The 12683-nt window shown below is 45.3% G+C and overlaps 1 protein-coding gene across 1 annotated transcript in view; it reads left to right on the forward strand.

Annotated features, from left to right (window-relative positions):
• The window catches only part of LOC105888755 (SH2 domain-containing protein 4B), an 11467-nt gene extending 1492 nt beyond the window's left edge, over positions 1–9975 (forward strand). The window contains exons 2-8 of the mRNA XM_031560999.2: positions 1326–1332; positions 2469–2628; positions 3380–3527; positions 4289–4427; positions 4565–4931; positions 7753–7880; positions 9284–9975. Of these exons, the coding sequence (XP_031416859.1) occupies positions 1326–1332; positions 2469–2628; positions 3380–3527; positions 4289–4427; positions 4565–4931; positions 7753–7880; positions 9284–9516 (1182 nt within the window). The 3' untranslated portion in view covers positions 9517–9975. The remainder of the gene's footprint in view (positions 1–1325; positions 1333–2468; positions 2629–3379; positions 3528–4288; positions 4428–4564; positions 4932–7752; positions 7881–9283) is intronic.
• Positions 9976–12683: the final 2708 nt, after the last annotated feature.

Genomic DNA, 12683 nt, shown 5'->3' on the forward strand with positions numbered 1-12683 from the left:
TTACACTCATCAGCGTAAACCATTGCTCCACTGATGTCCCATTATTTCTCTCAGGATTGTTTAATGTCTGTGGGGTGAGACCGCGCATGTTTCACCTCCTGCAGAGGTTCAAGCTCCATAGCATCCCATTAAATAGGTCGGAAATAAACACACCCATTTCTTTATCGTTATGGAATGAAAATTTTACAAAAACGATGTACAAACCGCGGTTAATAGTCAGGAAATAACAGTACACACAAACATTTGTATTAGTTTAAAAGATATAAGTAAAAGTCATCTATCAGACAAAAAAATGTCATGTAGTTTGTATCATCCAGAGGTGCCACAGCATTAAAGTGCTGACTGACCTGCAGTATAAGTAAATGTCATATATATGAAAAAAGGAGATATAGTATGCATCATCCATTGAGGTGCTACAGCATTAAGGTGCTGACTGACTAGCAGAGAGGAGCCAAGGAGCATGAGTCATCTGTAGGAGTGCCACTCTCCCACATTCACACCACACACACACACACACACACACACACACTTCTGCCTGCACAGTTTCTTGACATAAATCATAATTATATTTGGGACTGCTTGGGTTGTGTCTAGAATTGTTATGTCACATAATGGTTATACATTTAGCTGTTAGATAACCATCTTCCATCGCATGGATAACAGCACAATGTGAGTCTTTGATTTCATACTTCAGTATCAGCAAAGGTGTGACATACCTTTTCAACCGTACAGAAAATGCTCCTTAGGCATGGAGATTATGAATTTGTGTAGAAATCTTGGAGGCATCTTAAAAAAGAACTTGAAAGTGGGATTTATTTCTACTAATACCCTCTGTAAACATTGCCTTTGTAATCCACCCTCGACTCATTTCTAATACCTTACATTACACGCTTTATTTGTCGGGCTCAAAAAAGGCTTCCGTTAAACAAACCAACGCTCAATGTTACAATGTGGTTACAGTGAGAGCACCTTAAGCAGATGTCCCAGCCTGCTTGACATTCGTGTTATTCCACTTGGCCTTTGAGGAAAAGCTCACGTTAGAGAGCTCTCTCTGTTCCGTGTGAAGTTGTTACCACTCTGTGTCTGATTGTCTAGGTGAAGTGCATGCCATCCAACAGTTCATCCCCCCAGAGCAAGATTTCCTTATAACCTTGCCGAGGTTTCAGGCGGCATCGCGCTATCTCTCTGAAATGCGATCTGACTGTAACAGTTGTACGTTTTGGTGGTGAGACTGAATTATCTCGCTTTTCTTCTCCCTCTCCCTGGCTCTCGGTCTCTCTCTCGCTCTGTCTCGCTTTCTCTCTAGCCAAGTGATGATGTGTGAGCGAGCCAGTTTGGATTTTATCTTATCTGCCAGTGCTGGTGTGTTAATGGTACACGAGATAGAGGAGACAGGGGAGAGGATGGAGGGAGAGTTGGAGGGGAAGGGGGGAGGAGGGGGGATGTGGATGAAGGCGAGAGTTGTGGGTGCCGCTTCCTTAAGTGCACTCTATGTTTTTCTCTCTCGTCCATGTTGCAGAGCCCATTTTATGTGCCACTTAAGAACAAAGGAGTTTTCAAAGAGCAGTGTATTGTTTGAAATGCGAGGTTTTTACCCTGCCATTAAGCATATACAGAAAAATACTCTCCAGGCTAGGGAAATTGGCAAAGCACAACAATGTCCAATGGCACAGCCAGAAGGATTAGCATGCAAATTATTTGAGGGTGAATGCTAGGGATGAAGTCGTTTCCCTAAAGGAACTTTTTTTGTCTTGCAGTTTCTTTATACTCCACGTTCCTCCCTTGTGCTTCTACAAGTCCCCACTATGGCGGGACATCTTCATCAAATGAGGAAAGTGAGAGAGCGACTTGAAGTAACTGACACCTCTGCGCATTCATGTGCTCCTGAACAAAGATAGATGTTTCTCATTATTGTTGAGGATTTAAAAACAAGAGCTTTTTCTCAGAAAGATGTTTTAGTGCTGTTAAATTAATTAGCTACATTTCAATACTAGCTGCCGGCCCAGTAACTTACTTGCTTGAGACAACAGCACACACACCCTGTGGATGAATGTCAAAGCAGCAGTAAGGGGTTTCAGTCAAAAACTAGCAAGCCACCTACCTAAAGAAAACCTTGCAAACACCAACGACAGCACAAATGGGACTGATAAAAGCTTGCTAGAATGCTAACTGACGTGTTTAGGCGATATAGTCATAGTTGTGCTGTGAAAGCTTTTCTTGCATTATGCTCCGTCCTAGACCCCAAAATGACCCAGTACATAAGCCTGGGCACCTAGTGGGAAAAAGTGGTCCTTCACATGACCATATTCCATAAAAATGAGTTTGAAGATGATTCCAAATCTAGTTCTAGTTATCTATAAAAACATACCTCAAAAAGTGGCAAATGGCTGCATACTGTCGCTTCATGGACATTCTCCATCATCGTGGCATACAGACAGCACCTTCATGTTAATCTGTTTTTTGGCCAGGTGACCGGAGGGGTATCCAGTGGCAGCTGGGCTCCGACGGTGATGTGTGGGTGTGGGTGATGGGGGAGGCACAGGGGGACAAGCCCTACCAAGACATCGTGGAGGAGCTGATGGAGGAGCGAGCCAGGAAGCAGGCCCAGCGCGAGTCCCAGGAGCTCTGGTGAGAGAGAGAGAGAGGGGGGGGGGGGGGGGGGGGGGAGAGAGAGAGAGAGAGAGAGAGAGATAAAGAGAGAGAGAGGGGGAGAGAGAGAAAGAGAGAGAGAGAGGGAGGGAGAGATAGAGAGAGAGAGAGAGGGAGAGGGAGGGAAGGAAGGGAAGGAAGGGAGGGAGGAGAGAGAGACAGAAAGGCAGGGGGTGGAGGAATCATCATCGAACTGATGGAGTAAAGAGCCAGGAAGATCACCCAGCATGAGGCCCTGGAGCTCTGAGGAGAGAGAAGTAGACAGACGAAAACAGAAAGAGTTAGAGAGAGAAGGAGAGTGAGACGAGAAGGGGGAGGGAGAAGATGAAACACTGGTCTGACGAGAGCTAGGGGGAGAAGGAGAAAAGATGGGGTCAGCTCTAGTGGGAGAGAGAGGAGGGAGATTTGGAATGGATTGATTGATGTGGATGGATATATGGATTGGACGAAGAGAGGTGAGAGATCCATTCTCTGGATACAAAGTGAAAACTGTGTGGTAGCCATCATATTAGCAGCGTTACAACATATAAGGCCCTCTTGAAGGAAGATGGCACACACAGCAAATATGTGAAAAGCTCCAATATGCACAATGCATTGCAAGGACACAGGAATGTGTGGTGGTGAAAGAAAAGTTGGAGACAGAATGAAAGAGAAACTGTGAATTGGAGTGGGTGTGAAAGAGCGACAGGGGAAACGTGTCACACAGACTGTGTCGTGCATCATCCCGCAGGCGTGTGAAAGAGGCCGAGATCGAGAGGAGGTTCCGGGATGCCATGGGGAAAGAGAAGGCTCGCTGTGTCGCTGGGAAATGGAGGGAGGAGACAGACGACAGGAGAGCGGCGAAACAGGTGGAGGAACGCATACGGGAACAGCTGAAGGTACTCATACAAACGCAGAGAAAGACATGAACCAAGTATTGTTGTTGTGCAAACACATTACATATTACGCATCACAATTACATACTGTGTGATCTATGATCAACACTGACATACAAGTCACGCTTGCCATCCACATGAAAATGGCTGCCATCATACACTATGTGTAATTTGACAATGCTAATCATTATCATCATAGCCTTTCACCACATGGAGAGCGAACATGTAATGAAGTGTTTGATAGCTAAATGTAACACAGTGCATACTGACGTGCGCTTTTCATACTTAGATTTTAGTAATCCCTTATGGCCTTGAAGCTGCTTCTTTTCCCATGCTGAAAGGGTTAGAGGAGTTTTGTGTTTGCACTTCACAGACACGTGGTGCAGCACAAGTCTATCAGACAATTAAATGGAGTCCTTGTCCTTCTCTTCACTTACCTTCGCCTTTAATTACCCAATACTAATGGAGATCTGGCTTAATTTGCCTCTAATTAAAGTTTCTGTTCTTTGTTGGTGTTCTGAGAGGGTTGAATTATTTAAACCTAATTGAAACCCTTACGGAATTTAGATAATCACCGCGGAGCAAGACAACACCTTCCTCCAACCGCGTGTCTTATCTGGTAGATACTGGCTGGAGACGGGGCGTAAAACACTTCGAATGTGGCTGCCCATGCCTTTATGTTAAGCAAAATACAAAGACCGTTTGAAGAAATGTGAAGCATCTGATAAGACAGCTGATTCTTCTGTGGTTTCTTTTTTTTTAAGAAATACAAAGAGGAGGAGAGACAGAGGGGGGAGGAGGAGATCCGTCAGACGGAGGAGAAGAGAGCAAAGGAGCTGTACATCTCCCTGAAGCAAGAGGAGAAGAAGAGCGAGAGGGATGACAAGGAATGGCAAGAACAATGTGCGGCAAGAAAATAGCAAACGCATCCACTCTCGAAGAGGGGGAATAAATGCCCTTAGTAACACTAACTCTGGCAACAGAGGGACAAAGTGTTTATGTCTCTGAAATGGCCGTCTCGTGTGTTTTGTTTTTCTTAGTGAGGCGCTCAAAGGCCGCTGACGAGGCGATGAAGACGAAAGCGAGGCGCGCCCGGGACGAGTACAAGCGCCAGTCTCTACGCGCCATCGACAAGGGCCTGGTGGCTGGCCTGAGCGGACTCTTCCAGAAGACGCACCACAACGGCTCGGGCCAGAGCCGAAGGCACAGCTCCATAATCGAGCAGACGACCAATGCCGCAGCCCCGCTGCCTGAGGCCAGCCAACCGGCAGCAGCCGTCTCACTGACTACCACCCCCACCAATGTGGCAGCAGCTGCCAGTGCCCCGCCCATTGCTGGCTCCACCCACTATCGCCGCAGACAGAACCGTCGCCATAGCAGCCCAGCAACACAGTCCCTCTCAGAATGGTAAACAGACAAACATCACACATGCAGAATATGACTATATACACATATGATATAATGATGGAATAGCATATGCGGTCATATAGGTACTTTATACAATGAACACATATACAAACATACAGGCTATTTAGGTTCTGAACCTATTCTTTTTTTTATCAAACACAGTTCACATGGAAATTCTGACTAGACATTGGTATTAACCAGAGACATAATAAGAGGGGAAAAAAATTACTGACAGGATTATGAACAGGGGAAATAAAAGAAAATCCGTAACGCTTATAATCATATTGTTGGAAACTGCATAACTGACGCTTCACCTCCCCTGCATGTTTTGTTCATTTCCACTGTTGCCATATTAACAGTCGTGCCACGAAATTTGGTGCATGCGAAGTGATCAAGTCAACACAAAAAATAGCGCCTTATTTGAGCAGTTGGGAAAAAAACAATGTTCATACCAATTTAAACGTGGGTTCACATGATGTACTTTCAATGTCTGTTGGACCATCCTATATGAGGTTATGGGTCTCTCCCCATTCATTAGGATAGGAGCCCGATCTTGTTTGCCCGAAGGTGTTGCCAAGAAGGCTGCCTAGTAGCGAGACTTGCCTATAAGGTCTAATTGTATTGTATTAACTCCACAAATGTACACATAAAGAAATAATAACATTGCAATCACAAATAGTGGTATGTTTAATACAGTGGAATGACACAGGAAAACCAAATTGAATATACTAAGAAAAAGCAGTACACCAAGACAAATGCATGTTGCTTAGAAACACGCTTACCCACCTCTGAATGCAATTGTTTTTAGTTATACACAGGAGAAGATGTTAAATCCATTATGCCACTGGTTGGGGACCTCCCACAGCTGCCACACGTGTGACCCTCTAGGACTCATACCATACAACCTAACCTAACCAACATAACAACTGCCCAACCATAGATCCTGAGCAGCAGGAAACAACTGGATGGTGACAGCCACAATATGTGCCACATGTTGTACCCAGGATCCATATAGGCCTTCCTTCACAGTACAGCATGCGCTGTCTGTAGCACACAACTGCTAAACACAACAACATGACTGCCCAACCAAAGAAACCTGAACAACAACAAAGCTGCATTCATGAGCATTTCACTGGGGTTTTCAAGCAGACACCTTTCATCAGTGATTCAATGAATTAGGCCCTAGACACACGCCAGAAGGCTCAACAGTGGTGTTAAGCATCCTAGACCCACCCCCTTCATGCTCATGATGGGTAGGGACACGTCACTACCAGAGACCTTTAAAAGCTCCTTTGAGTGATGGTCATCGAAAAACCAAAATCCAAGAGAAGTGTTGTGGGTGACTTAACGACAAAGTCTTTAACACCTTTCTCCATTGTTTTTTGTGTGTGCAAGGATACAAATCATTTGTTACCAAGTGATCATACAAGAAAAGATGGGCAGAAGTAAAAAAAAACCTTCGCAAACAAGATTGTTGCACTACATGGTTGCCGGATTTCACAACTCCTAAATGTTCCTGTAAGCACCATTGGGGCCATTATACAGAAGTGGAAATAGCTCCCCTCCACCATCAGCACGCACACAAGCTCCTCTTAAGATTTCTGACCAGGGAAATCAATCGGAATGAGCTCCAGAAAGACATGAAAGCAGGAGGTACAGTTATTGCAGAGAAAACAATAGGAAACGCACTCCACCACCACTGCCTCCACGCACACTCACCCATACTCCATTATTGAACTAAAGGCATGTTGAAGCTTGTTTGAAGTCTGCTACACAATATTTTGGGAAAGCCGGTGAAATACTAGGTCAGGTCAGACGAGACAAAAATCAAACTTTCAAACACGAAAGCGAAGACAAGATGTTTGGAGGAGAAATGGCTCTGCATATGACCCTGAAAATACTACACCAACAATGAAGTTTGGAGGTGGAAACATGGGGGCTGTCTCTCTTCTCATGATACTGGCAGAATCTATATTATTGAAGGGAAGATGAATGGAGTCATGCATCAGGAAATTCTTGAGTTGAATCATCCACCAAGATGATGATGATGTTGCCGGTTGACCTTCCAGCAGGACAAAGATCCAAAACACACCGCAAAGGAGACTCCATTGGGTCCAGAGGAAGGAAATAAAGTTGTTGGAATGGTGCAGTCAAATAACCGGACTTAAAACAAATACAATATTTGTGGAAGGAACTGATGATCAAGATTCACAAGAGGGACCCCTGTAATCTTCAAGATTTAAAGACATTGGGCCAGTTTTAGTTTTAGCTTTATTATGTGAGTACAGTTTGAAGGCTAGACTGCTGTTAAGGCATGCCAAAATGTCCGAAAATTTAACTTTAGAACTTACATAAATTCTATTGGTTTTATTAATTTGCTAAGGTTTAGAAAACAGTGAAATGATTCACCAGGAACTCTAACACTGACTTTATTGCATAAAACTTTTTTATGGATTGGAATATTACAATATCTTTATCTGTGTGGATTTCCTGAGTTAATATCAATGTCTTGTCAAAATGTGAATAGTTGCATTGGAAATATACTTACTGAAAGAATGTTGACATGTCGTATACTTCCTACACTGTACACCCCTTTGTAAATGTGTCTCCACCCCAACTCAAATATGTAGCAGACAGATATCATCTTCACAGCTAGCACGAAATTCCACCAGACTGCCTTAGAATTGGTAGCAGAGAGTAGTACTGCAGAGGCATCTCACTGATCATAAAACCTCACTCTATAAAAGCATACTAAAAAGGAGAGCCTTCTCCCCCCTCTTCACCACCTCCCACTTTACTCTCCCCCACCCTCCGCTCCCAGCCCTGTGTGGATCCGGCCTCCCAGACCCAACTCGCGCGAGTCCATCCTGCGCTGGTTCCGGGAGGAGCAGAGGCCCAAGAGAGCCGGCTATGAGAGAAACAGCAACACCCTAGCGCCCTGGTTCCACGGTGAGTACGGCACCCTAGCGCCCTGGTTCCACAGTGAGTACGGCACCCTAGGACCTTGGTTCCACGGTGAGTACGGCACCCTAGGACCCTGGTTCCACGGTGCGCGAAAACACAACAGTGTGTTTGGTGGGGAGGGGGGATGGGGAAGAAGAAGAGTGAGCTTGAGTGAAAAGAAGCAAAGAAAAGACATAGATAAGAGAGTGACAGAGATGAGAGAGAGGGAGAAAGAGAGCTTTGATTACAGGCAGCAAAATTGAAAAAAGGCAGAGAAAGACAGATGGAAAAGTTGGGGGGGGCAATAAAGAAAGAAAGAAAGAAAGAAATAAAGACAAATTGAGTGTGTGGATGCGAGGGGAGACGGCCTAAGGAGGGGAGGACGGAGAATGGATGGGGCAGCTCAATAATTCACAGCGTGCGCCAGGCTGATTGGGGTCACGGTGACGACCGGGGGGGGATTGAACGCTGATCAGATTAACGAGGGGCATGAGTGACGGCAACTCGGCCCCAGCAACACTGGAGCTGGCGATGGGCGACATTGGCCAGAAACACCTGTGTTCGCCACGTCCGCCTTACAAGCCGCCTCTCATTCAATCGCTCAATCACTCAGTCACTCGCTTTTTTCCCACTTGTTCTTGGACTGCTGTTCTATAGATTGTTCCTCCCTATCTGCGCCTGGCTGTCTACCTGCCCGTCGTGATTCTTGCTTGCTGCTGCTGTTGCTGCCACATTAGCACTCACTCTCTCACTCTCTCTCTCTCTCTCTCTCTGTCACTCCACACTACCAAAGGGGAACTAAGCATGCAAGTTGCTCTGTCGTAGGGTGGTGGAGTCTTTTGATGTGATGCTTAAAAAAGATCTGTGCTATTTTTGTCAAGAAGACAAGCACAAGAAGACACAGCAGTACATGTAAAAGAAAAAAGCCTAGTGAAACTCCCGAGATATACTTGAGCTAAACACCTCTCCAGCTTTATTTGTTTTGACCAGGAATTAGAGGCAGTGAGTAAATGCAAATGTTTTACCCCTTGAAAAAAAGAAGCAGGCACAGTTTGACAACATTTATTTAACATGCTGGCAGGTGAATCAACCCTCCCCGAGCATAGCGCATGAATGTGTCATTTCACCTAAGGGGTACACAAGTACTTTTTAAATATTTTCCTACAGCTCTTTATTTATTATTCTTGGCAGTGACGTGAATCACTTCTATGAGCAAGGGGGGATATCATTTAAGATAAATCCCCTTCCAGCACAGTGTTGTTATCTCAGCGTGAACATTTGGGAACGTTGCAAACACTCTCCTCTTCCTCCTCCTCCTCCTCCTCCCCCCATCGCATCATCTCCACTCCACCCTATTCTACACCTCCCTCCTTCCACTCTGTATCCTCCACTCCTATCGTCCTCTCCAGGCATCATTTCGCGGCAGGAGTCGGAGTCTATGCTGATGAACGCGTGCGAGGGAAGCTTCCTGGTGCGCGTGAGCGAGCGCATCTGGGGCTACACGCTCTCGTACCGCACGGCCATTGGCTTCAAGCACTTCCTCATCGACGCCTCAGGGGACTACTACAGCTTCCTGGGAGTGGACCAGAATAGACACGCTACACTGGCTGACCTCATTGACTTCCACAAGGCAAGTGTTTGACCCCAATCAAATGCATACATACCACACAAGGCTACTGTTCATGAACACACACACAAACATACAGGCTATGTTACATGGCTTTTTCTCACTTTTTGGCCTCGGCCATCTGTTTCCATTACGAGTTGTATCGGGGTCATTCACAAACAGAGAACACCAACACAAGAAACTTCTAAAGAGCGCTTAGCAACAACCGTGCGAGTACATGTAAAATAGATTTTAATGACATTGTTGGAAACGATATCCTTGATTCTTTTGCCATTTTTTTTAGTTATCCATGGGCCTACATAGTTGTTCTTTAAAATACAAGCTGATAGAGCATTTTCATCGTGGGGTCAAACCCCGGTGTCTGGGGAAAAGCCTCAGACTTTTATTTTTAATTTCCATCTGAGATTGGACTGGGGCCACGGCCCAGACGGCCTCCGTTCGGTCCTGGAGTGGGGAAGGGCCGAGTCAGGGCTGAACTGGAGTTGAATACAATGCAACAATAAAACCAGAGAAATCTAAAAACAAATATCGCCTAAAAACAATTAGTTGAGGTTGCTTAGCAAAGGGAATTACTTGGCTTGTATTTGTAACGAAGAACTATCTACAGATAAATGAAAACTTCGCAAAAGAAATCAGGAACACGGTTTACAACAATTTCATGACGTATTTAAAGGTCTATTTAGTGCTACTTTGAAGTATGTCCCCACTATTATAACTCCTAATGGAAACAGAAGACAGAGGCTGTTCACCGGTGTTTAAGCCCAAGGAAAAGGCTTTAGTGGAAAAAGGCCACATCATTTCTGTTGTCACCTTGTCATCAACTCAACCTTTTAGATTGGAACCTGGAATGACCTCAGGCAAGTACTGGCCATAGAGTGGTCTAAAGACAAAGGCAAACACACACACACACTCATGAAGTTCACCACACCTCTCTATGTGATTGAACCAGTTTACTTTATAATGTAATGCATTGAGAGTAGACCAATACTACTAATGCAGCTCTATGTCTAAATTGAGCAGCGGTATAGTAATAGTAGACATCATAGTAGCTATCCACTGCCTGTGGAAACAAAGGTCTGTTGTTGAATAAAACATGGAAACCCTCTGATATTCCATTGGACACTTAGGCCCACAGAAAACGAGACGATTCTAACATCAAGTTGTTTTGCACTTTAAATTGGGCCCAAAAACCATCAAACTTTGCTGAATTCTAAATCATTCAATGCATCCGTCTCCTGAATTAGAATAGTTTCTCTAAATATTCATCTTCTTTGCCTAAGACTAAAACGAAACCAGTTAACAGAGATCCCCACTTGATCTCCAACTCAAACATTACCCCATGCCCGTGACTCACTGATAGCAGTCAGGAGCAGGCTGTCATTAGGAACAGCTGGTCAGCAGCTATTACCAGGTTTCTATTACATGGTGCCCTCATTAGATCAGACCCTTTTCATGGAACGAACACAGACCTGCAGTGATCCCAGACCTGTGGTCCCCAGTAAGGACAAGGAACGGCGAGTCCTTTTACGTCACCCAATTCTTTATCTGATGTCGCCGCCACCAGATGTAACTAGTTTTGCGAGCCAGACGGCAAGCGCTGCGGTGCCCTGCGATTAAGTCATTACGTCGCATTCTCCACATTAGTGTCATGATCCACCCCTATATCGGCCGCACACTGGGAGCTCAAATAAGCTACTGGCTGCGGCAATGAACAGCGTAATAGGTTAAAAGTGTTTCTGTTCTGTTCACAAGAGCTGTGGAGTATAGATGTATAGACGAAGCCTTTTTGTCACCACATTTGATATACATTAGTGAGGCAATGGGGCAAATCTATGGAAAAACATATTTTTTTCCTTCCTACAAATTTCAATGTATATCAAATAGACTTTACAACATGGATTTATGAGATTTCTTTGAATCCATTTTCAGAATCTTCAGATTTCAATGGCGATCCAATAGTGTATCTACTTTGATCGTGAATTAATTCTCACTTCTTCACGGACCAACCTCTCCCTTCTCGCTCTCCCTCTTCGTCTCTGTGCAGGAAGAGGTCATCACTTCATCCGGAGGAGAGCTCCTTCAGGAGTCTTGTCGTCCGAGGTGTTCAAACGTGGACTACGGGGGCCTCTTGATGCTGCCTCCACCCTGACAGCCAACCTGAAACAGAGACCCTGCCCAACTCAACCACACATACACCAACACAAATCTGCATTCAGATATTACCTGCTTGTTTGTCACGACTTAACACACCAGGGCTGACAGCCCTTACACAGGCATTTCAAGTTGTCTTTGCACCACTTCTGTTCTGTAACACCAGCCGAGTCAACCTTATTAAAGAGCAGACCATGTGAGAAACACCGTACTGTTTCTGCACCAGGTCCATGGGACAGTCTGAGCAGACAGACACTTCTGTGCTGTTTTGTCTTCTCCTTTAGGTAGTTATGAGTCACCAACGGACAGAGAGACAGACAGACAATGGTTCTCTTACACAGTGATACCTCTATGTCTATTTCAGAGTGTTTCTTGTCTGGTCTGTTTTTTTTGTGTGTGTGTGGCTGCTGAACACACTTTTTGCCGAGTTCCTTATTTTGGTAGTTACTTGAAATAAACACCTCATGTCTTGTCTGTGAGCAGCAAGAGACTCAATCTGTCGCGGTTCTTCCATCTCGTTCTCGTCCGTCCGTCACCCCCCTGCCCCGGCCCCCGGCCCCCTATTTTCCTCTTTCCTTGATGCGTCTCTGTGCCTGTGAGTTACCGTTACGGCCCCGTGCTAACCTGCTGCCACACAATAAAACCTCTTTCTCCATTAACAGGCCTGTTCCATCTGCCTGAACAGGGGACTGCCTTCTCTCTCTCTCGTCCTCTTTCTCTCCCTAAACAAACATACACACACACACACACACACACACACACACACACACACACACACACACACACACACACACACACACCCCCACACACACACACACACAAACACAGATAGACACACTCAGGCGTAAATGGGCGCTCAGGTTTCAGGCAAGTGCATGGCTGACCTTGCTAAGCTCGGTATTGTTCAAGGGGAAGCAGCTATATCGGCGGCAAGCGCCAACTAAAGCCCAGCTCAAACAAAACAGGCTGTGGGGGTTTTGTGAGGGTGACTGGAGAGAGGGAGGGAGAGAAAGGAAGGAAGGGAAGGGTGA

The sequence above is a fragment of the Clupea harengus genome, chromosome 23 (genome assembly GCF_900700415.2).
Source record: "Clupea harengus chromosome 23, Ch_v2.0.2, whole genome shotgun sequence".
In the NCBI taxonomy this organism is placed as follows: domain Eukaryota; kingdom Metazoa; phylum Chordata; class Actinopteri; order Clupeiformes; family Clupeidae; genus Clupea; species Clupea harengus.